General features: G+C 37.2%; 1 protein-coding gene across 3 annotated transcripts in view; it reads right to left on the reverse strand.

Annotated features, from left to right (window-relative positions):
* The window catches only part of LOC127636418 (double C2-like domain-containing protein beta), a 286639-nt gene that overhangs the window by 211265 nt on the left and 49224 nt on the right, over positions 1–26150 (reverse strand). For all 3 annotated transcript variants that reach the window (XM_052116897.1, XM_052116905.1, XM_052116888.1), the window contains exons 6-8: positions 18621–18783; positions 5531–5629; positions 2447–2608 (exon numbers count right to left, since the gene is read on the reverse strand). In XM_052116897.1, the coding sequence (XP_051972857.1) occupies positions 2447–2608; positions 5531–5629; positions 18621–18783 (424 nt within the window). The remainder of the gene's footprint in view (positions 1–2446; positions 2609–5530; positions 5630–18620; positions 18784–26150) is intronic.

Here is a 26150-nt window from a genome sequence, read left to right on the forward strand (position 1 = left end):
AAGGTTCCTGGAACATTTTGTACATGTGCAAGGTACAGTTTAGGAAAAACTTTTTCTTTAAATGTTAAATATGCAAAAACAAGCACAACAATGATACAGTTTGTCACATCTCACATCACATGATAGATTTAGGAGTATAAGCAACATATAAATCTAAATGTGTCCATTTTCTGAAGAAAATATGAGTGGTGTCTGCCTACGCAAAACTCAGGGTTCCCACTGTTTTCAAGGCAGAATTTTCCAGGACATTTTAAGTGCCCAACAGGTACAGTATTTAGGCAAAAACACACAAGATGTCATGGTGTATATTATGGTTATTGGATGATACATTTTTTTTTATTCCATACACGAGAGTTGAATTAAAATTTCATTACCAAAATGGTGTCTAAACAAATGAATCATTAAAACTTTAATCAAACGAAAGTAGTATTATTTTAATTAATCTTTTCAACAGAACATTGCATTATGTTTTATCAAGTGCTTTTATGAAAATTCTTACAGCACAATCCAAAAGAACACTACATACATATTTGTATGAAGTGCTGCACAACAGAACATCACAGATGTCAGACATTGCTTCAAAACATTATTATTATTTAATTACAGTAAACATTACAGTAGTAATATATTGTTGTGTTTTCCCCATTTCAAGCAAGTCAAGCTATTGTTTATACATTTTCAGATCCTACACGTGACACCCACAGCATAAGTTCACTCCAGTGTTTCAATTATTAAATTGTATTATAGGTAATAAGGTATTATGGCTGTATCATATATTTTTTAAGTCAAAGGTCTGACCATTGTCATTATCTAAAGATTACAACTCTATTTTGTGTAGTTAGCACAACAGCAAAGTTGGAACAAAAAAAAATTATATGTTGGACTATATCAATACCTAAACTACTGTATTTCCATGAAGCAAAGCAGAGATGACAGCAGATAAGCAGAGAATGTATGTGTCAGAGCAACATTCATGTTTGTGTGACATTATCCCTGTAAACTAACTTTTGAGTCATTTTGAGTGTTGTGAGTGCTGCTATGTGGTTACTGATATTTCTACTTCATGAATAACACATGCCTTCTAGCACATCCCTGTTATCTGTTACAGACCATTTACAAGATATAGATGCAATACCAAAAGGAACCCACACAACGTTCTCAGTGGGACTCTGGAACTGCCAGTCTGCTGTGAACGAAGCTGACTTCATTCCAGCCTTTGCCACACAGTCCACCCTCAGCAGACCACATCTCAAAGATCATGTAGATTTACTCTCTACAATATCAGAAAGATAAGACCTGCTTGTTCAGTAACTTGTAATAACTAGACTGAACTACTGTAAAGCTCTCATTGCAGGCCTCCCTGCATGTGCAATTAGACCTCAGCAAATGATCCAGAATGCAGCAGCATATCTGGAATTTAATAAACCAAAGAGAGCACATGCTACACCACTCTTAGTCTCTCTCCACTGGCTGCCGGTTGATGCACGCATGAAATTTAAGGCTCTGATGCTGGCATACAAAACAGTCACTGGGTCTGCTCCAGCATACATAAAATCATTTCTGCGAAGCTACATGCCCACCAGAAGCCTGTAGTTGGCTAAGGAATGTTGCCTTGTTGTACCATCACAAAGAGGCACCAAAACACTTTCCCGGACTTTCACTTTCATCATACCACGTTGGTGGAATGACCTTCCCAGCTCCATTCGTGAAGCTGACTCACTCTCTGTCTTCAAAAAATGACTTAAAACACATCTTTTCCATGAGCACTTAACCAGTCACAAATTTGTTTTATTTATTTTTTAAATGTAGTAATCTGTTTTGAATACTATTCTGATGCTAGTGAAACTTTGTAGTATGGCAATTTTCAAACCACTGTCTCCTTAAGATGATTCACTTATGTTTTCCTCTTTGGATAAAAGTGTCTGCCAAATGAATAAATGTAAATGTACTAATGGCTTGTTACTGCATGTGGCTGCTTGGGTGTTCTCGGTGGTAGCTAGGCGGTTGCTAGGGTGTTATGGGTGGTTATTAGGTGGATGCTTACTTCATGCCTCCATGATATTTAGATCCCTAGATTTGTCTCAGGTCACTCCTTCAATGTAAGTGATTTTGTCAGCAGGTTTATCATCTGACAGGCAAAATCTAATTCTGATCACTTAGAACAGTAATAGAATACATGTTCTCAACAAGCCACAAGATTTGAGGTATGATTTATGTACATAGCACAAACATGCCAGATAAGTTGTGCGAAGTCTCCAACTTAGACTAGAGGTCTAAACGGCAAGTATGCAACAGTAAAAAAAGAGAAGAGAAGTATTGCATGGCTTGCTCCGATGAGAAAGACTGATTCAGGACTCTCTTTTCCACCACATATTTAGTGTACAGCTGTCTGTTTCAAATGGCCCCAGAGAAGACACGTTTTGTGTGTGTGTGTGTGGGCACTCACTTAAGGGTCGGCTATGGTCCATGACCTCATCCTCCAGAGTCGTGTGGATGCTGCTGCTTCGATCGCTGGCCAAGCTGGAATGGCTTTCCATGCCAAAGCTGGTGAGGGTTGGAATGGTTATGCTGGACCGCAAGGGTGTCTGCACTTGGCTTCCACTTGATTCTGAGTGTAAAATATTGAATATAAAAATAAACTTGTGTGATTCACATCAAAGAACATGACTGGGTCACATTTCAGCTCAAACTCAAAAGAAAACATTAAGAAGTTTTGTAATTTGTTATTGTATAATAATTGTACAAGAAAGTAAATGAAGTCTGTGTGTAGAACCATTAATATAAATATTTTTTGCATCATTTTCCTAACAACAACTAATTTCCCCTGCTCCTAATTCTCATTTCTGTAATGCATCTAGATGTTTTACTTTTCATTTTGTTATGCTAAATAATGGTTCTCATAAAAATATAAAGGAAATAAATCATCCTATCCGGACACAATTATTTTTTATTTCTACTAAAATCAGCATAAATTAAAGGCAGTGTAACAAATACTACCATCATTTAAAAATACTTACATGAAAATATATTTTTTTATTACTTAATATGCAGTAAACCATTAATTTGTGTATAAAAAAAAAAGGATACAAAAACAGAATCAGGATTTTTTATTCAAAAACATTGTTAATTTAGTATATAAACTAGGGCTGTCAATCGATTAAAAATTAATTACATGGTGTTCATATTAATTAAGCGATTAATTGCAGATACAAATATTTGCTGAGAAAGCCACTCATATAAATATAATTCAATATGATGAAATAATGATACATTGTTATCTTTAAATATTAAAAAATGATATATATATATGTATAAATAAATATTCAGATAATTAAAATGCATTACATTCTTGTGGCAGAAGTGTTAATCATTGTGGCAGGGCGGAGGGCGGGGCCGGGTCATGATCCTACACACCCGGTCCCGTATTAGGCTAATTATGCCTCCGTGAGGTTTAAAGGCTGACTGCAGAGGGCCGTGAGGGAGAGAGAGATTGTTAGTGGACATGTCCGTCATGTGTGTTTGTGTTGTCTTCTTTTAAGTTTACTATTAAACTATTATTTATATTGAAAAGCCTGTTCTCGCCTCCTCCTTTCCATTGATCCCTTTACACTGGTGCCGAAGCCCGGGAAGGAGGAGGGATACGCCGTAGTAGAGTTCTCGCCACTACCGTCCACCCCAATGGATCAGCCGTTGGAGCAGCCGCGATGGGAGAAGGGGCTCCTAGCCGACCGCCTGGAGCAGTCAGGGCCGCTGCCAGGGGCGCAGGAGTTGCCTACCGGCTGCTGAAACACGGCAGGGTTTAAGACCGCCGACCGCGAGCGGGGAGGGGCTCACTTGCGACCGCCTGGAGCAAGAGGACCGCTGCCAGGTGCGGGGGAGACCCCTTCTGTTCCCCCGAGAACGTGCCGGGGTGTTCCGTCCGCCAGGGGCTGGAGGACTGCCTCGGATCCGCCCGGAGAGGCGCGGCTGTCGTCCGATAAATGGTGGAGGAGTGGCCGAGGAACAAGCTGCGGCGTATCGGAGAACTGGCGAGTAAGAGTTTTTATTTTTTCATCTCTCTCTCCTCTCTCTCTCACTGTCGCTCTATGTTGGCCTTTATCCTCTTTTAAATTTTACAGTTTTTTGGGGGGTACTACAATGTTACAGGAAGTACCCCCCATTTTAATTATTTCTGTTTCCCTCCCCTTGTCCCCTCCCTCGTCCAGGTAGATGGGGTTGACCTGCCGGCAGACAGCGCGGAAGGCGCGCCCTCCCCCAGGGAAAGAGGTTGGGGGGGGTGTACTTCAGGCCGGAGGCTCCTCACTCAGCCTGAGAGAATGAGGGAGTAATGTGGCAGGGCGGAGGGCGGGGCCGGGTCGTGATCCTACACACCCGGTCCCGTATTAGGCTAATTATGCCTCCGTGAGGTTTAAAGGCTGACTGCAGAGGGCCGTGCGGGAGAGAGAGATTGTTAGTGGACATGTCCGTCATGTGTGTTTGTGTTGTCTTCTTTTAAGTTTACTATTAAACTATTATTTATATTGAAAAGCCTGTTCTCGCCTCCTCCTTTCCATTGATCCCTTTACAATCATTAATAAGACAATATATAAAGCAGCTTTATAATACAATGTATTGTTTACTACCATATTATTGATCATAAGTCAATCATTGGCACACAGTTCACAGCAATCCATTTCACAAGTGAATTTATCAGTCAGTTGGAGATATATTATGAGGGCTTGTTTAAGGACCTGTCAATGAACAGCTGCGTCAGACATGCTTGAGTAGCGTCTTGGATGCTTTGCGTCATAAACATAACAATTTTAGGTCACTGTGTCAAGTAACATTTTGTTTAATACTTAGAACACATATTGAGATCTCTTAGTTCGGATTTGCGCTCCATCAAGTGTTTGGAACGCAAGAACATAACGCATGTCTGTGTTATTCTGCTGCTCAAGGGTATTTTTCTTTATATGAAGGTGTTTTTTTTGTGCATTGCCACACAGCTGAAGTTTCACTTACTGCCCTCTGGAGTAAACAGGTGTTACTACAAGCTTGCATTTGTCAGTAATCTTCCATATTACGATCCGGGGGCATGCGATTAATGCCGTTCATTTTTTTAAAGTGTTATTTTTTGTCAAATGAATCGGACTGTATTAATGCGTTAAATCGACAGCCCTAATATAAACATCTGCCTGGTGGACAAAAGAAAAGAAAAAAATCCTCTACACTTCCACTGAAAAGGTCCCCACACATTTCTAGAGATCAGGATGTCACAACCACTTAGCAATGCTCTTGTAACCACCAAGCCACACCCAACCAATGCCCTAGTAAACACCTAAAACTTCCTGACATTGCATACATATAAACAAATATCATATTTTCATTTTTTTCTTATTCATTTATACGTTGTTGTGGAGAATCCACAGTAATTTTGACCAAGATCAAGATTAGTATTTCTCACAAATGGATAAAAAAAAAATTACTTGAACACATCAAGAGGGTTTCAGTAATCAAGTGAGCCAATACATTTCCAGGAGTTGTGAATTACCGGAATCTCTTCTTTGATCGGTCTCAGACGTGAAGGTCTTTTTGTCGATACTGGATTCACTGAGCTCATCGTCACTGCCATCACTTTCACTCAAGTAAACTTTATAGAGAGAAAAGGAATGAGAGAGAAGAGGTGAAAAAGTGGCAAGGCGTTGTGTAAACACAGTGATACACTTAGTACGAGTCTACACAGGCATAAAGATGAAGCTGAAACCTGGACTGTAAACAAGTCCCTGAGACCTGACCCAACCTGGCAAAAGACCGAACCTGACCAAAAGGACTCACTCTCACAAATGGATATCATTACACTGATTAATATAACTTTGGAAACAGTTGGTTTAAAGTAAAAGCAAAACAACAAGAATAGCATTTTGTTACATCCCATGTTTGTTTGTGCATTATTACTGTTCTGCTTTGCTCTATAAAATAAAAAACGACAAAAAGATTTTAATTTCATCCACTCGCTGAGAAATTCTTCAGGTCATCTCATTGCTGTTTGCCCAGAACTGAAAAAGAAAAATTCTTCTCCCAATAGACGGTCACTAAAGAATGTTGGTTTTGTTAGTTTCTAGAGTCTAGCTTGGAAAGATGAGATTTGTGTGATTCTGTGCATGAACCTCTCACTTCAAAAGGGTGAGAAGTTGATTTGGTTCACGATACGTTTGTTTCTGATAACATGGTTTCCATCAACTGCAAAGCAGAAAAAAATCCCCATTCAAATTCCACTCACTGAATCACAACATTCTGTTGATTTGTTTCCTGAATTTTGTTCTGCTTACAAAGATATGCGGTCGCAGTTGCGTAAATTAAGAGGTGTGTTTGATTCTTCTGAAACCCTCCAGGACTTGACTGAAAATTCTGATGTGTGCCAATCTTCTGCGCCTAAGCATAGATGTTTGGATTCGCTGTCCATCAATGATGGTGCTGAAATTGACCGGTCCCTGTCTATTGACAATTTGACACTTGTTTATGAGCTTAATTAGAAATAAAGTAGAAATAAAAGGTATCTCTTCATATTAAGCTGGAATAGGATTTTTTTAGTATTGAAAAAAACTACACTTCACCTTTAACTGTAATTGAGTCAATTATTAAAAGTATTTTTATTTTATGTTTCTTTAAGCGAACACATGAAGTGTTCTGATACTTCTTACACCAGGGTAATCTGATGTGTGTATATCTGTGATCCAGCATGAAGACAAAAGTTGCTGCTCTTTAGTCTAATTCATCAAGGCCTCTGCTTAAGGCCCAGCAGAGGTTGTACTTCCTTTGCCAGTTGAGGAAGTTCAACCTGCCACAGGCGCTGTTGATACAGTTCTACTCATCAGTCATTGAGTCTGTCCTCTGCACTTCAATAACTGTCTGGTTTGGTTCAGCTACAAAATCAGACATCAGAAGACTACAAAATGACAGTTCAGACTGCTGAGAGGATTATTTGTTCTCCCTTTCCCACACTTCAATAACTGTACACATCCAGAGTGAGGAAAAGGGCTGGGAAAATCACTCTGGACCACACTCACCCAGCCCATTATCTCCTGCCTTCTGGCCGGTGCTACAGAGCACCAGAACTGTCAGGCACAGGAACAGCTTTTTCCCTCAGGCCATCCATCTCATGAACAGTTAAAACTGCCCTATTGAGCAATAATTATGTGCAATAACAAGCTTAGGTAGTTATATTTATTTAACATATCCTACCTCTTCTGCACATTACATTCCCTTGCACTATCTTTATATAACAGATTGCATTTGTATATACGTTTATTTTTGAGCCTTATTGTGTATTTTTAAATAAAACTTTATATTCTATTCACTTATTTTTATTCTTTATTAAAAAATATATATATATATTATATCTGTCTTGTTGTATTATTTGTGCACTGGAAGCTCAATTCAAATTCCTTGTATGTGTAAGCATACTTGGCAATAAACCTCATTCTGATTCTGATTCTGTATTGTGGCTACATTTTGAAAAACATTGTGTATTTAATTTTTGGTTTATTGTACCCATTTACTTTCATTGTATGTGCCTTACAGAAAGCAATTTGTTTTCCAAAAAATTATTGGTGCTGAACTAGATGGGCTTCATGACACTTTAAAGCAAAAGATAGGCAGAAGGTGCAACTCAATTGGACTGACCAAATTTAGACCAATAGTATGAATGGGAGATTTTTTGCCAAATCATCTTATATAATTTAGATTAACTGTTTTAACCTACAATAACCATTTTTGATGTTGCATTCAAAATTCCTTTGGCTCCAATATCTGAGCGGTTGTGTGCCCCCACAGTTTAAAAGTGCACAACACTCCTGGTGTCTCTACAATAATACCGTTCACGTCTACTTTATAACTATCTGTTTTCTCATTTTCTAAACAGAGGTACAGATACCGTAAGGAATTCTGAGAGGCTTCATGTAGACATGAACTTTTGCCAGTCTCTTCAAACCTTCATCATCACAGCAGCACACACTTGCCCCTGATCAGCGGCTTGAGCCCAAGCTGAAAATTAATATTTTTATCGGAGAGAGAAAAGGCAAGCTTTGGATCAGCAGCGTTCTGCCTTCCAATTTGCTGCACCCCATCTGCCATGGTTTCAATCAGAGGACAGAGGATGGTGGTGCAGTGTTGTAGTGTGTCTGTGTGTGTGTGTGTGTGTGTAAGAAGGAGAGACCTGTCTACCGCCTTCTCTGAGTCACACAAATGTTCTCTCTCTCTCTCTGATACTACCCTTCTCTGCAATTTGGCTTGATGAAATAGATGAAAAGCAGTGACTTTTGTCTTCATACTGAATCACAGATATACACACAGGTCAGATTGCCCTGGTCTATGAAGTATCAGAACACTTTTCATGTGTTCTCTTAAAGAAACATAAAATAAAAATATTTTAATAATTGACTCAATTACAGTTAAATGTGAAGTGTAATTTTTCGATACTAAAAAAAACTCCCATCCAAGCCTAATATGCAGAGATGCCTTTATTTCTACTATGTACTACTTTATTTGTACACTGTACAGTATTTGATCTTTTTCTCTGATCTGTAAAGAGAAACTCTAGAAAATCTTGAGACCTTGAATAGCATTACAAGAGACCCTCAGGGTCCCTAATCCAGATGCAAATATTGTATTACTTTCATTGGAGTTTCTTTTGTTTATAAAGAACAAATAAACAAAACATATTGAAGTCCTGAGCCCTGAATTCTGATATTTCATCTCAACAAAACATAAATTATACCACAGAATAATATCATTATCTGCACTCAGGCACCATCGGTAACAAAGAAGCCTAAGAAGAATGTAATTTCCCTTTGCTCATTGTCTACTGTTGCCTCTTTATATTGAGTAACATTCAGTCACATTAGGGGCAATAACATGAGGCAAGGCTACCGAATGAAGAAAATCTAACCTCTGCTAGAAGTCACAGTGCTTGAGCTGACTGTTCTACAATTGAAATGTCAAAAACACTTAGTTAAATGTCTTTGCAAATATGAAGTGATTGTTTACTCTAAGTCAAACAGAGACAGACAACCACAGGGCTTCAGTCAAACAGGCGTGAAATCGGAGATGCAGAGCATATAAAATTTATGTTTTCTACCAGAGTCTAAGAGGTTACAGCATGTGTTAAGCATATATATTTTTTTTTAAAGTGTATAAAGTGGGGTGCCTTGTGCACATCTATTATACAACTCTGAATTAGATTTTTCTAAAAGTTTTTCAAAAGTTTTTTTAAAGATTGATTAAATTTAAATGTATTTACTTACAAAACATACACTGGCAGCCAAAAGTTGGAATAATGGACAGATGTTGCTGTTTCGGTGGGAAATTGGTACTTTAATTCACTAAAGTGGTATTCAACTGATCACAAAGTATAGTCTGGACATTTCTGATGTAAAAAACAGCACAATTACTACTTGAAAAAAGTTATTTTTGATCTAATCTACAAAAGCCCCATTTCCAGCAGCCATCACTCCAACACCTTATCCTTGAGAAATCATGATAAATTGCTGATTTGGTACTAGAAAATAACTTGCCATTATATCAAACACAGTTGTAAGCTACACGGTTCATTAAATGAAGCTCAACATTATCTTTGGTAAATGGTCTGAACTTTTTAACCTTAGCAGTATTCAAAGCGCTTTACACTGTAACTCATTCACCCATTCACACACACTCTGACACACCAATGATGGCAAAGCTGCCATGCAAGGTGCTAGTCTGCCATTGGGAGCAACTTGGGGTTCATTGTCTTGCCCAAGGAAACTCATGTGGGCCAGGAATTGAACCACCAACCCTGCGATTAGTGGCCGACCCGCTCTCCAATCTGAGCCACAGCCGTCCCACAAGCTTGTGTTTGTTTTTGAGTTGCTACTGTATGCAATAGACTGGCATGTCTTAAGGTCAATTTTAGTTGAAAAAAAGTAAATCATTGTTTTGAGGAATGAAGGCTATACAATGCTTGAACTTGACAAAAAAATGAATATTTCATACAAAGGTGTCCACTAGAGTCTTCAATGACAAAGGACAACTGGCTCTAACAAGGACAGAAAGAGATGTGGAAGGCCAGATGTATAGCTAAACAAGAGGATAAGTACATCAGAGTCTCTAGATTGAGAAATAGATGCCTCACATGTCCTCCGCTGACAGCTTCATTGAATTCTACCCGCTCAACACCAGTTTCATGTACAACAGTAAAGCGAAGACTCAGGGTGCAGGTCTTATGGGAAGAATAAGAAAAAGCCACTTTTGAAACAGAAAAACAAAAAGAAAAGGTTAGAGTGGGCAAAGAAACACAGACATTGGACAAGAGATCACTGGAAAAGAGTGTTATGGATCTTAACCGCATTGAGCTTTTGTGGGATCAGCTAGACTGTAAGGTGTGTGAGAAGTGCCTGAGAAGACAGACACATCTATGGCAAGTGCTACTGGAAGTGTGGGGTGAAATGTCACTGGAGTATCTGAACAAACTGACAGCCAGAATAACAAGGATCTGCAAATCTGTCATTGCAACACGTGGAGGATTTTTTGATGAGAACTCTTTGAAGTAGTTTAAGAAGTTCTGACATTTTTTTCCAAATTTTAATAGTAATTTTTCATTTCCTGACTTTACATTGTGATCAGTTGAATGCCACTTTGGTAATTAAAAGTACCAATTTCGTTCCATTAGAGCAAAATCTTTATATTATTCCAAACTTTAGGCCACCAGTGTATATATTATTTAAATGTATTTTAACTTATTTAAAGTTTTTCCCCAATAGTTTCAGACTTTTACTTGAATTTTCATTCTTCACAGGATCTCAGGATGGTTATACCACCTTAATATGGTTTTTCCACCTTGACACAAAAATATTGAAAGCGAATTCATTTCAGAAGAATGTCAGAAGACATTCATTTTAAGTAATTTTATATTTGTCAAATACAAATTGCTAGGAACACAGTAGGTCAAACATTTTGCTGCTGATATCTGTCTGTGCTTACTAAAATGTATGGGCGTGGTGAGCGCCACTCTACGGGTGAAATGTCCACAGACAGGAATGCATAGTTTATCAGTTCTACCCCCTAACCCTAAACCTAACCATTAGTACAATAAAAAAAATAAAATCACACTCATCATTGTTTGCCAATGCCCACATTCCCATGGGACCGGAACCCAAGTCTTGAATGTTGCTAGTGCAGCACTCTTTCCGTGGTGCTAGAGGTATAGTACTGTGCAAAATTTTAGGCACTTGTGAAAAATTTTTCATAGTGAGGATGTCTTAAGAAATAATTAAATAAATCGTTTTTAAATAGTTTATGACATTTATCACTTCGTGTCATGTCATAAATAGTCCAGTAACCATAAAAAAAGCTAAATCAATATTCGGTGTGACCACCTTTACCTTTAAAACAGCCCCAATTCTCCTAGGTACACCTGGATATAGTGTTTCTTGGTTGTTGGCAGATAGGATGTTCCAAGCATCTGGGGGCCTTTGTGGGGGCCATGACATCTGTTGCAGGGATCTCTGTTCTTCTATTCTAATCTTTTCTATTTGCCAAAAAATAAATTGGTAGTCTAACATTTATAATATCTATTGACACACTAAAGCTGAAGATATAAATAACCATCTTAAGACAAATGTTTTTGTGAAACATCTTATGTGCCTAAGACTTTTGCACAGTACTGTAAATGCAACCTAGTAGTAATATATAACATTTTTGCAAACTGACATATTTATTCTAACTGCAGGAGATTCTCCAGTTCACAGTTTAGGCCAGTCTAAAGCCTAAAGGAACCTCACCCATGATGACCTTCTGAACTCAGAGTGAACAAATGTAGTTCAGGCAAAAGTTAACAATTCAGTCAATAACATTTCAAGTTTCTGTACTATGAAAATAAGTTTTGAGTTGTTTTATTATTTATTTAAAAGGCTATAGATTCACACCCCCACATGCTCTCAAGTGAGTCTATTATTTTATACATATTTACTTTGCCAAGCAAACAAACTGATCCTGTAAAGAAAAATCATACCTACTGTATATCAGTAATTAAATGGATACAAAAATAAATCGTTACTTTTTCAATAAGTATACATAACTTTATTTATTTTTTAAATCACAGTTGTATCAAAGTTTTTTCTGTACTGTTTTAGAGAAATAATTTAATTCTGATATTTGCTACTGTTACATTCAATTCTAGGATCAATATGTGCTTATGTGAAAAACAGAGTGCGTTCTTGTGTATCGAAAGCTACTTAAAAGTCTCCTCCTCTTCACCACAAGAAACTGGACCAAAAAATATTTCAATAAAAATCACATTGACCCCATTTACAAATGGTATTAAGATGTGTTTGTTGATCTGATCACATGTGGACAGAGGTAAATACAGGTCTAAATGGGGTCTAAAATGTTTTGTGATCTGATCACAAAAACCCACAAACAAAGGTAGTCAAAACGCATGTGACCAAATCACATTTGAGGTGTAAACGCTAATCCGGACAGCAGTGAAGCACCACCCCTCACATGTCAATCCACTGCTGCGCTAAAACAAAAGTTTAAACTTTGCCAATTACGAGCTGCTTTAATAGGAAATAACCATCCGATTGGACAGTTTCAAAAGGCGGATACGTACCACCCCTGGAGTCACGAGTTCGAATGCAGGGTGAGCTGAGTGACTCAAGCCAGGTCTCCTAAGCAACCAAATTGGCTCAGTTGCTAGGGAGGGTAGAGTCAAATGGGGTAACCACCTCGTGGTCACTATAATGTGGTTCTCGCTCTCGGTGGGGCATGTGGTGAGTTGTGTCTGGATGCTGCTGAGAATAGCATGAAGCCTCCACATTCGCTATGTCTCCACGGTAACGCGCTCAGCAAGCCACGGGATAAGATGAGCGGATTGACTGTCTCAGACGCGGAGGCAACTGAGATTCTCCGCCACCCAGATTGATGTGAGTCACTACACCACCACGAGGACCTAGAGCGCATCGGTAATTGGGCATACCAAATCTCAAGTGGTCACAGGAGATGCATTTGAGCGACCAGGTGCAAACACTGATGTGTCTCATCTGACCACATATGATTGGATCACTAAAGACGCATCTTAAACCAGGTGTAAAAGGGTTCTTTGTCAAGCCAAGAAGAACCCTTTTTTAATCATTTTAAATCTAAGAGATCATTTTGACCTTATGTAGGCCTTACCCAAAATGGCAAAGCTTGCTACTGTGGTCTGGTTATTTTTAATCTGATAAACATTTGTAACTATGATTTTTGTTAAGCATTTAATTTCTAATGCAGTGGCCAGAAAAAGTATTTGGACAATTTTGGACAAACTGACTTTCATAGCATCAGATACACAACACTAAACCAAGTGGGATTTGCAAACACATGAAGCTATACCTTTAATCAGAACTTGCTTTACTTATATTTGCAATTTTTCCCACAATTTTTAACCAACAGGCCAAAAGGACAATTTAGTGGATGTATGAATTCAGTTCCCCTCAAGTTCACACAAGTGTCCTAGCAGTGAAACCACAGGTGTAGTTCATCACATTAAACATGTTTCACAAAATAAAATAAATATTTTTTTGTCTTTCTATATCACACAACTCAAATATGTTGTCATTCTGAGTGTGACCAACCTGAAATTTAAAAAAATATATAAAATCAAATGGTACACCTTGAACCGAAAAGCCTAACATGGTAAGTCTTACATTTATTTTCTTCTGTTACACAACATGATTTGCTGCTGTCTAAAATTCCCCTCTGATCACATCTCTAAATAAGAGCTTGTTACCTGTCCGACCAGCACATTACCATCCCAAATCTGTTATAGCTGCCAGGTTCAGGATTTTCATGAAATTCCAATGAGTCTTATTTCACAAATTTACATACATTTAGCCTGATTAACACTCCAGCATTAATTCACTGGTGTATCAAACTGATTCAGGCAGGCAGAATCCAGAGAGGGATCAATGTTGATGGAGAAATAAACAGCTGGAGTTCCAGATATCTGAATATATCTGCTGTAGTTTCTGCAGCAAGAAGCCTGTTTGATGCTAAAGACTTAATGATCACACTATCTGTGAAGAGAAATTCAGATTATTGGCAGAAATCCTTTAAAGCAGCTTTAATGAACTGAAGTTGATTTGTGTCTTCTATAGCAAATCTTTTTTTTAATGCTTTATAAAAATGTATTTACAGTTGCAGGCAAAAGTATGTGAACCCTTGGATTGTCCTGGACAATTTATTGTCATAAATTGGTCATAAAATCTGGTCAAATAACAAACGCAACCTGCTTTAACAGCATTGTTTCTGTGTTATTTGTCTAATCTGACTGTGTTTGTCTATTGTTGTTACTTGGTTGATCAGATCAGATTTTATACATTTATGGGTGAATCCAAGGATTCACATACCTTTCCCTGTAACTGTATAAAGATCACAATTTAGAGCAGAGAATAGCAGAGCAGAACATTGAAATATCATCATTCTCCTTCTTTAATGTCACCTAGAGCATATGAGATGGGAAGTGTTTTACCAGCATGTCCAATTGAGTATGACATTATCTGCATGTCTAATCACTAGTGAAACAAGCTGGCCAACTTTTGTTATAAGAAAACACAATAAATCAACTGCTTTGGACTCAAAGCTGGCTTCCAACTATTCAAGTACAATTATAAAGGAACTTGGCCTTAATCCAATAGATGCAACACATTAACTTTGGTGGTGGTGGAAGTGTGTGTGTGTGTGTGTGTGTGTGTGTGTGTGTGTGTGCGTGCGTGCGTGCGTGCGTGCGTGTGTGTGTGTGTGTGTGTGTGTGTGTGTGTGTGTTAATTAGGAATGGAATTAAGCCATTAATCTTTGCCTAGATGGAGATATGGGAATCCAATCTGACAATGATATCCTCTCAGTGACATTACACTGACGCGCACACAAAACACTCAACAGTGATTTTGAGCAATGATTAAGTGATGGAGAAAAGACCTCTTAACCATAATGTTTTGCACAAAACAAACCCAGATGGGACATGTGATAAGCCTCATTTCACGACCCACTGAGTGAAGCACCAGCATTTCCCTAGCATCGTGTTCCAGGCAATTTATTTGAAGTATCATTTACGGCGTAGTGTCAGCGCTAAAAGCAAAACAAGAAGTTCTCTGCAAGCATTTTTCACATATAGTTCAAATCGGTATCATGTGAATGAGGCTTCACGATTGCTGTAGCAAAGAAACTCCAAACTACAGACTAGATATTTCAATTAGTCAACCTCCCACTTAGAATTTGGAAAACATTTCATGTATCTTGAATTGGTGCTATTTTAGTGCATTTCTATCTGTATACAATGGAATGCTTTATTTGAAAAAAGTTAATTGTTAAATAATCTTTTCTTTTCTAAGAAAGAACTAGATGCAGTTTAGCAGGAAAGTATATATAGTCAAATTTCAGCACTTTCAAACCCTGTAATTAATAACGATTAATTATGAAAAATCATGTGATCAATCACGATTAAATATATTAATCGACTGACGGCACTCATTTTTTAAGTTTTTATATTTAAAACATTTAATTGTATTTTTATTACATTTTTTTCCACCCACATTGCTATTGCTACCTAATTGTCTCTGATGTTTTAACTTCTATTCACTTTTGCACATATTCAGGGCAACTTTTTGTTTCCATTGATTGATTTTGTTGCAATGAATAAACATTTACACACATGGGGTTAGTTGATATAAACCTTTAAGCATTGTCCACATACTTTCTTCATCTAAAATGGTTTTAAACAGCATTTTCTTATGTTGTATACTGTAATAATAATACTTGTAGTTTCAATGACCTCATATCAGAGCTTGATCTAGGGGGTGCTGGGTTGGACTTTGCCCCCAAATTATAACGTCGACAGAAGACACTTGCACAACACTTCCAATAACACTTGCGCAGCTTATTCATGTACATTTTAACCTAACATCTTCATGTTGGGGAAAAAAGTTCTTGGACATGTTATTTGTCATCTACCAAGCTAAAAAGCACTTATTTTAAGCTTTCACTGAAAACATATCCACACATCATGTTCAGTGTTGATATTCAGCGCAGTGGTTCAATGGATAGTTATGACAATTTATTCACAGGTAGGGCAGATTTCATGATTTCACCTAGGGCCTCACAAACCCACGGGCCAGACCTGATATGAAGGATCCTACATTTTGAACCATTGTAGATTCAATACAAATTAAATTCTATATACAACATCTGTGGCAAGCTTACGGACCCTTAGTCTGAATTTGCTTAGTCAATAAATAATTAAAAACAAGATTGACCAGTCTGATGTTATTATAAAGTGTCCAGAAATAACTGCACAAATGTAGGTTTAGTTTTGCCTATACTGCATGGCCATCCAGAGGCAGTTCCTAAATGAACACTTGCATTTTAATAATGCTTCATGCAGTAAAATCCTTCGACTTGCTCAAACATAATAGTAGCAGTTGGAATGGATGTATTATTCTATGTTAGTCCCAAAACAAGTAGATCTGAATTTATATAATTTATTGAAGATCTCAGTTATTCAGTCATCCATTACAAGGATGCACTTTTTACACTTCTCACTCTTTAAAGCCCAATGAAAACTACTGATGAGCACAGTTTTCTTTCTAGTGTTGGCAAATTTCATATTGAGACATGAAGTCTACGTGGGGCATATCAAAGAGCTTTTTTAACAAGTAAACGTCACTAGGTTTCAGATATGTGCATTTAAAATGTGTATTTCTGCTAAAAGTTAATTATGTAAACTTTTAGGAGTTTACATAATTATATAATATAGAGTAGATGGCCTCAGAGCTAATAGACATAGACTAAAAGCCACAAAACCTCAGTTTTGATTTAATGGGATCTTTAGTGCTTAAAGATCCCATTAAATCAAAACTGAGGTTTTGTGGCTTTTAGTCTATGTCTATTAGCTCTGGATGGTACAAAGCAACATCTGCTTGTAAAGCTGGTTTTAAAACAAAAAGAAAATTCACATCCACCACATGATTTGCAGATGTCTGTATGCCTACAAATATTAACTGCTTCACCGATACATATTATATACAAGTTGATACAAGTAATGAACCCTACCATATGAGAGTTTGATGAACATCCCTGAAAATCATATTTGCATGTCAGAGGTAAGAATGTAAGAGAAAGTGTCGGACTGTAAATTTTGATGGTCCAAAAGCTTTATAATATGCAATAAAATGATAACAGATTGATCCTTGGTGAGATTTTACTGGGAGACATCACAGTACTTGAAACATGTAGTACAGTTCTTCTACTGCCTAATTCTTCTGATAAGTAAGCTTATCACACACTGCAAATGGGTCAGTTTTATGCATGCAATGGCAAGTTTATTTTTACATATTGTATATTTTATTTACATCCTCCCTTAAGAGTATTTCTGCAAGGTTAAGCATAACTTGTGCCTTGCAGCTAGTATCATTTCAGCTTCAGCAAGAGTGGTTGTTTACTGGGAGGAGGGTTGAATGGATCACTGAGATATCTGAACTCATTAATGGCTTTTCTGCTAAAGAGTGGGATATCCCATTTAACGTACAGTACTGTCTGAGGGGTGGATTAATAAACTAAATGACATTTTGATTTATAGTCTCACTAGCACATTACATAACTGCTAAAATGACAAATTAGAGACAGAATAGGGGAGTAAAGTATTGGTAATAAACCAATACCAATTGGTATTAAAAACCACTTACGTGTACATAAAAGAAAATGTTGTAAAAGTTTATAGTCAAATTTATAATTTACTTTATATTGCAATTTGATTTTCAATTTGTCATTCCAATTTAGTTTCAATTTCACACTGTGGTTGTTAGTTTTAGAACTTCCATCCATATAGAACAGAACAGAATAAAACAGAATAGGATAGGATAGGATAAAATAGAACAGAATAGAATAGAACAGAATAGAATAGAATAGGATAGAATAGAACAGAACAGAACAGAACAGAATAGGATAGAATAGAACAGAATCGGATAGAATAGAATAGAACAGAACAGAATAGGATAGGATAGAATAGAACAGAGCAGAATATAATAGAACAGAATAGGATAGAATAGAACAGAATAGAATAGAACAGAACAGAATAGGATAGAATAGAACAGAATAGAATAGGATAGAATAGAACAGAATAGAAAAGAAAAGAATAGGATAGAACAGAATACAATAGGATAGGATAGAACAGAATAGAATAGGATAGGATAGGATAGGATAGGATAGGATAGGATAGGATAGGATAGAACAGAACAGAATAGTGTATATTAACATTGTACATAACAGCAAAGGTTTGTCCTTGAAAAAAACATGATTTTCAGCTGTTGGTTAAGGCCAAATTTATTATAGTTTTAAATTTTTATTTGAGTTTGTATTACTATTCTATTTTCAAATTATCATTCCAACTTATTTTTGCACTGTGTTTGTTAATTTAAATATTTTGTGAAATGAAAAGAGAACAAAACAGAAACGAATACAATTTAGACATAAACTTCCATTCAACAGAACACTATAAAACACAACAGAACCTAAGCATAAACATCTATAGAATGGAATACAATACAATACAATACAATACATATAGATCTAACCTTTGCTTTGAGCCCAAGTGTATGTGATGGGGGCACTCCTGGCCACTGGCAGCTGCTCTCCTCTTTCTATTACTGACTTTCTGTTATCTAGGATTGAATCCTTAATTGGACGAATATGCTTGGGCAAGGCTTTGTAGAACCAGGCTCCAGAACGTTTCCACACCTTTAAAGAGAAGGAAAGCCAAACAAATTAAGCACGGCTCAGTAAGGGATGATATAAAGGAGGTTTAGCAAGTGCTTTGGGTGTTTTGCACAAGAACAAAGTAATCTCACAGAGTCAAAGAAATGAGTTTTATGACAGAGCGCTAAATTGCACAGAATCGAACACTACCAGAAATGAGCTTGTAGACTTAAAAGCTATAACACGCATTTGAACAGCTGTTGATTCAGTAAGTCAGCATGATGTTACCACAAATACTGGTCTTATAGGTGAAGTGTACCATTTCTTTATGTTAAAATATGTTTTCTATCACAGCTTAATATGCAAAGACTACAATTAGTAAGCCATGTAATGTTTTAAATGTGCACTGAGGAGTGTGAACACAATGGACCTGTGGTCCAACATGTCAACTTCTGGGTCAACCAATGGTTTGTGTTTGGGGCAGGACTACCTTTTTGATGGAACTGGGGATGTGCATGTAGGGAACCAATTTGAAACTAAAATAATCATATTAAAAAAGATAATACCAATCTTTCAGTATCAATACAGTATTAATATTATCAACTTTGTTTGACTGCCTTTGTGACTACTTTCCAGGTCTCCTGAAGTCATGCACATAATACAACTATTATTTACTTGTTTAAACACTTTTTGTATTATTATTATTATTGTTTGAAGTGTGCATGCCACTATTGGGCTCAGAACAATGGCAGATAGCATTATATGGGGGATACCTTTTTTTGACGTCGATTATTATTTTTGCAAATCTGGCAAAATTTAGCACATTTTGGTCCTGCTAGTACAACAATTACACACTCCACATATATTGGAAGTCCATTAGGTATGAAGTAAGCGTGATTATACTGCCACACCAGTTTTCACTCTGCAAAACAGACAGCAATGGCGAAGCCATATCCTGCACTGAATCAGTGCCTGATTCTCAAGGCAATAGCACTCAATCAGTTGACAGAACCCTAAAAAAAAAACACAAAAAAACCCCAGAAAAGTCATTTCAAACACATTACCCCTCTGAAACAAACACTGCTATGCTCCAGAGGTGTTCTGACAACAGTACGGTCTGATGCCAGTTGCTCTTATGGTGTAATTACAGAGAGTGATGTTTAGCTAGCCAGCCCCTGCTTTAGGCAGAAAGACAATTAAGAAATGATGGACAGCCATCACTGAAATGTCAGGGCTGACAGCAGCTGCCATAGTCTTGGCAGAGACCATCTCCCAGCTGTACCTGGTTTCTTACCATCTCCATCTTCAAGCACTGGCCAGACACAACAATGCAAAATTAGCTTGCAGAGTCAATCAATCACATAATGTCTTTTTAACTTTTCTTATTTGATTTTGTATTGGATTCTAAAAATGTCTGGCAAAAGTTTTGTGGGAAGAAATAAATGTGAAGCATAGCTCTTGATGAGGTGAGTTAGCTCCAGTGATGAAGTTTTTTGTGTTAATGTAAAAGCCAAAAGGCAGACAGCTTCCATTTTTATTTCTTTCTCAGGAAAAATCTGTTTTTAAACTACTATTGCAATCAATTCATTTCACAGAGGAAACGAATAACTTATGATACAATCAAGGATAAAGGGCTTGAACAGACATTTTCCCAGTGTTTTATTAGTGAGCGATTACATGTCATTTAGAAAAATTATCCACATTGCAAGTGGAAGAAGTGAATCAAAGGAAAATCAGAAGTCTGTTTTTGCCCTCTATAAGTGTACCTAGTTCTTATAGTAGGCTCCATAAGCAGAATTATTCTAAAAAAATACATTGACAAAGTATTGTACTTGGTAATTACACAACAGAAACACATACAAAATTAAATAAATTAAATGATTAGCCTACATGACAAAATAACACTTTATTTGATATTACTGTTGTTTAAAATGTGTTATTTTCATTGTTTGAAAAATGGGTGATTGGGTACTTCTCATTAGTAGCTTTTTCTTTTTTTAAAGCTGCACTACGTAAGAATTTTTGGTTAAAAATGAAAGGTGCACTCATTAATTTTTTTCCCCCTTTAAAAGTTTTACTCCTAAAGATATGAATTGTAATTTTGAAACATATGTATAAAATCATGATCACTCACATGATCAGTAACCTTATAAAAGCTGTTTTATTCTACATGGGCAGGGGCGCCCTCATGGGGGCTGCCATTTGTAGAATCACATGACCAGCTGAATACTACTGGCTTAATCTCAGTAGCGGTCTTTTTATTGGACACTTTTACTCTTGGATTAAATGAATCATGGCTGATTGTGAATAGTGAATTTCTACTATGACATCTGTAACTGAAAACTGCTGATTTTGAATGATGCTGCATCCACACCACTAGGTGCCACTGTAAGTCCAAGATGACACAAACAAAAAGTAACTGAGTGCACCTTTAACATATTGCCTTTATTGAATGATTACATAAACAATCAGTGTTCAAATCAATGTCCTTACCTTACCCCGATTCACTATGATAAGCTTTAAAAATTATTAAATGAGCGAAATAGCTGGCTTATGTTGTTCATCCTTGCGTCATTACGTCATGTCTGTAAACACAGAAAAGAAGTACCTGCTGTAACGGTTCTGGCTGAAAAGTATGCTGTTCAGTTCCGTCACACAGATCAGGACAGCATCACTATAATCTGGCTGGATGTATATCTATTATCCATTTGACAAAATGTTTTACCTGCTATAAAGCTTGGATATGTTTTCTGGTAGGGTTGTTGAAGATTATATTGGTTGTCATGCTTTTATGAATCGAACATTACTTGTGTGCCAACCGATCAAAATGTATCCAAGATCTGTCAAAGTCAGTCGACTGTCGGCCATCTTTGGAACGCTTTCGCATGCTATTTCCATTAATGACATACTATCTACTTGAATGGGGGAACACCGAAATCTAAAAAATGGTTGATTAAGATTACGATCAAAGAACATATTTAAAATCAGCAATAAAATGTGATAACATTGGAATCATAAATTGTGCTTCTTTACCTCATTTTACGTTAAAACATACAATATTCCCGGCTTGTACAACTAATGCATGTTAGCGAGTTGATTGACAGGCGATGTCTGAATCTAAAAGGTGATTGGCTATTTTACCTGTAAGGTGGGACTTCCTTTCTACATCCGTTGACCGTTGGGCGCTAGAGCTTCTTGGTTGGACATTCCAATTTCTCCCATTTATTTAAATAAAATTGGCCTGTCTCTGCTAAATAGTCTCTGGATATATCTATGTTGTCAGGTGAAGTTACTGTGACATGTTTACTAATATATGACTTCTGAAATGTACTTTTTGTAGTAGTTACATTGCATATTTAAGCATATTATTTTCATTATTATAATAAAGTATATTTTATCCCCATCATTATTGAATCCTCGTGCAGCAGTGTTGTAGTTAAGTCATTAGATCTCGAGTCCGAGTTGAGTCAGAGAACTCACTACTCAAGTCCAAGTCCAAATCCAAGTCACAAATATTGTGTCTGAGTTGAGTCGCCAATAACTGCAGTATCAATATTATCAACTTTGTTTGACTGACAAACAGCAAAGTTGCATCAAAAAAGCACTGATATATATAGCACTGGAAATATCCGTTATCGGCAAAAATCCACACCGATAATTTTCCCCATTGTGTCCAGGGCTGTTACTGGGAAGGGCGCACTGTCGTTATACAGCATGAGAGCGGCTTCTAGAGGCGAAATAAAAACTATCACTGATGTCTCGTGGTGGTTGTTTTGGCATGTTGAATGCAGAAGAACACTGCAGATTTAAAACACCAGCAACTAAAAGGTATGTATACAGTACATGTTGTCATATCATTATAAAGTAATTGATATCTTGAATAGATGCTGCATTAATAGAGAACAGCAGTATGTTTGCAGACAAGGCTGAGAGGACGCTAACATTAAAGCTAACCTCAAGTAGTTAGAACAATGTGACAAAAAACACGCAAGTCCAACCCAAATATTTCAATAAAATGTATTACCATCTATTCGCATTAGTTTATATATTTAGCCAGCTAAGTTGTATATTTAAAGGTAGTGAGAGATTTGAGAAAAATATCTTCATGCAGTCAAAAGAAACGCATCTGATTGTAATACATGTTTTATCCTCACAGTAATATGTATTTTTGTCATTTTGATTAGATAATCATCAAGTGATCGGTGTGTGTGTGTGTGTGTGTGTGTGTGTATGAGACGAGTATCTCATGGAGAATTTAAATGAGCGTAACAGCGCAAAATACAAACATAATATCACTGAATCTTATAGAAGTGTAAAAAAAAAAAGCTTAAGACATTGCAATTCACTAGTTTGCCCTAGTTACACATTAAAGACACCTCACCAGAAGTGAAGCGATCGTTGTCTTGGTTTTAGGGTAATAAAGAGCGTTTACCTCATGCTTTTCATGTCGGTCGGTCGGTATAGGATTTTGCTGATAACTAAGTTGGAAAGACAAACAGATAAAACGGCCGATAGTTTTTAAAAGTGATACTGAATGAAAAAAGTATTTTTTACAAAAATAAACAGTACTGACTGAACCATGAATGTTTTGGGTACTTTTTTAAAATAAAATTATATGTTATTTATATTTTAAATAAAATTATTTTTTTGGTCGACCGACCAAAGTTTTTTGTCCGTGATTTTATTGAAGAGATTCACACTGACTGGTATTAAAATGAATGGGAGAAATTGGAATGCCCATATGTAGATAAGTAAGTTCTGCTTTACAGGTAAAAGAATCAGTCAGCTTTTAGATACAGACAACACCTGTCAGTCAACTCGAGAAAGCTTTACCATGCTGAAAAACAGATTTTTTTTAACTTTATTTTAGCAAAATGGAGCACAATTTAATAAAACACTGTAGTCAGATTTTACAACTGATTTGAAAAATCTTCTTTGATCGTAATCTTGACAAATCGTTTTGGAAATTTAATAAAAAATAAATAAATTGATCGATTGTCACACATTATACATACATTTCTGCATATACATGGTGAAATTATTTATTTTTCACATATCCCAGCTAAGCTGGGGTCAGAGTGCAGCATCAGCCATGATACGGCACCCCTGGAGCAGATAGGTTCAAAGGCCTTGCTCAAGGGCCCAACAGTGGTGTCTTGGTGGTGTTGGGGCTTGAACCCCTGACCTTCTGATCAGTAACCCTGAGCCTTAACCGCTGAGCCACCACTGCCTATTTTGGTCTGTCCCCATTTAAGTAAATAGGAGCTGTACTTTTATGCCACTTGTATCCATAAAAAATACACTAGCTGCCCAGGAGCCTTGCAGAGTAGAAAAAAAAGACTTTAAAAAAGACTTTGGATCCAACCACTCTTGACAGAATTTATCTCATTGGCTAGAATGAGGAAAAGGGGTGTGGTAGGTAACAATGCCAATTAGACATTAATTTAGGAAATTTTGCTCTTTTCATTCATTGCTATTGCATCAGATGGCAGCGATGTTTAAAGATTTTAGCATTTGACGATGCACCTGATAAACATAGTATTGCCAATAATAACAGCCATTACGATTGTCATTGTAGATTGCGCTGGCTAGAAATGTCATTCTTTGTACATCTGACATATTTGAGATATGATAAATGAAATGCAAATCACTCTGAACAATTTCCTCTTGGCATTTTAATTAGTGTTGTAACAGCATTGCTAATTTGAATGGGGTAGGCAGTGTTTGATGAAATTAGTTTTTGTAGCTGGTGGATGTGCATCCACTGGTGACCAAAAGCTCCGCTTGTGCCCTTTGCCCCAGAACAAATCAGGCAGAACTTCATTAGGTCAGCCAGGACCAGAGAGTCATCTGGACAAAGGCTTGCAGTGTAGGGGTTTGATGCTCTGAGATAATATGTTCTAAATGCAGAATAAAAGAGGATAACAAATCAAAGCATAGTATGGTTTGATCAGACCTTTGACTAAATTGCAAAAAGGTCTGGTCCACATTGCAGCTTATTCTAGCCAAGAATAAAACCCCAAACTGCCGGATTACTGACAAACTGGAGGCCAGCAGGGGGTGCTCACCCTACGGTCTGTGTGGGTCCTAATGCCCCAGTATAGTGACGGGGACACTATACTGTAAAAAAGGCACCATCCTTCGGATGAGATGTTAAACCGAGGTCCTGACTCTCTGTGGTCATTAAAAAATCCCAGGACACTTCTCGTAAAGAGTAGGGGTGTAACCCCGGTGTCCTGGCCAAATACCCCCCATTGGCCCCTATCTACCATGGCATCGTATTAATCTCCATCCCTGAATTGGCTACATAACTATACTCTCTCCTCTCCACCAATAGCTGGTGTGTGGTGGGCGTTCTGGCGCACTATGGCTGCCGTCACATCATCCAGGTGGATGCTGCACACTGGTGGTGGTTGAGGAGATTCCCCCTATACTATGTAAAGCGCTTTGAGTGCCTAGAAAAGCGCTATATAAATGCAAGGAATTATTATTATTATTAAACATAATCCCCCATTAGACATTTTTACATCAATTCTAATTTAATCACCTGTTCCTGTGGAGCTACTGATAGCACGTTGAGCAAGCAGCCTCTGAAACAGTTTCTGGTCCCATGGAAACCAGGAAGTAATCACGATTATCAACAATGGTGATTCTGAGGATGCATTTTTGCTTCAAAATTTTATTTTTACTCCACTAAGTGTTTGTTTCAGGGTTAGAGAGTAGAGCTAATAAAATATGCATTTTTGTTGACTGTATTACACCATTTACAGCTAAAAATACAAGGACCAATTTTGGTAAGCAAGGACCAATTTCTGCAGCAGAAATTTTGACCTCATGTTGCCCAATTCTCAGTGTGATAAGATTGTCCAGGCCAACTATTAAAAAACCTGTGTGCTGTTACTCCCAGAAGATGCAAAGTCAGCCAATCAGATTACAGCTTGCCAGATTAAAAAAGTACTAGACAATGCATTAGACAGTGAATGAATAGGCATCAGTGAATGGACTATGTGTGATTTGTGGGTGTGCCATCTTAGGTGGTGACTAATTAAAGATGGACCAGGAGGGTATTTACATGATTGGCTGAGAGTTTGGAACAACATATACAGTATACAGTACATATACAGTATATTTATATATATAAATATATATATAAAGCTTATCATCACTCCATTTTCCCAATAACAGATATTCTGTATACAGGAATAAACCAAAAGAGAGCGTTTGAAAAGTTTAACACTGTTTATGCCTCAGGCCTGGCTCTTTTGGGTCCACATCATAAGTTTTAAGTAATGAGGATAGAAAAGGATGCTCAAATGACTGCCAGTTCAAAACATTTACTGTTGTAACCACTGATTGACTGACAGCAGCATCCCTCAGTCTTTTGACAGTTCAGTGTTTTACCAGGAATT

Source organism: Xyrauchen texanus, chromosome 4 (assembly GCF_025860055.1).
Source record: "Xyrauchen texanus isolate HMW12.3.18 chromosome 4, RBS_HiC_50CHRs, whole genome shotgun sequence".
NCBI lineage: Eukaryota > Metazoa > Chordata > Actinopteri > Cypriniformes > Catostomidae > Xyrauchen > Xyrauchen texanus.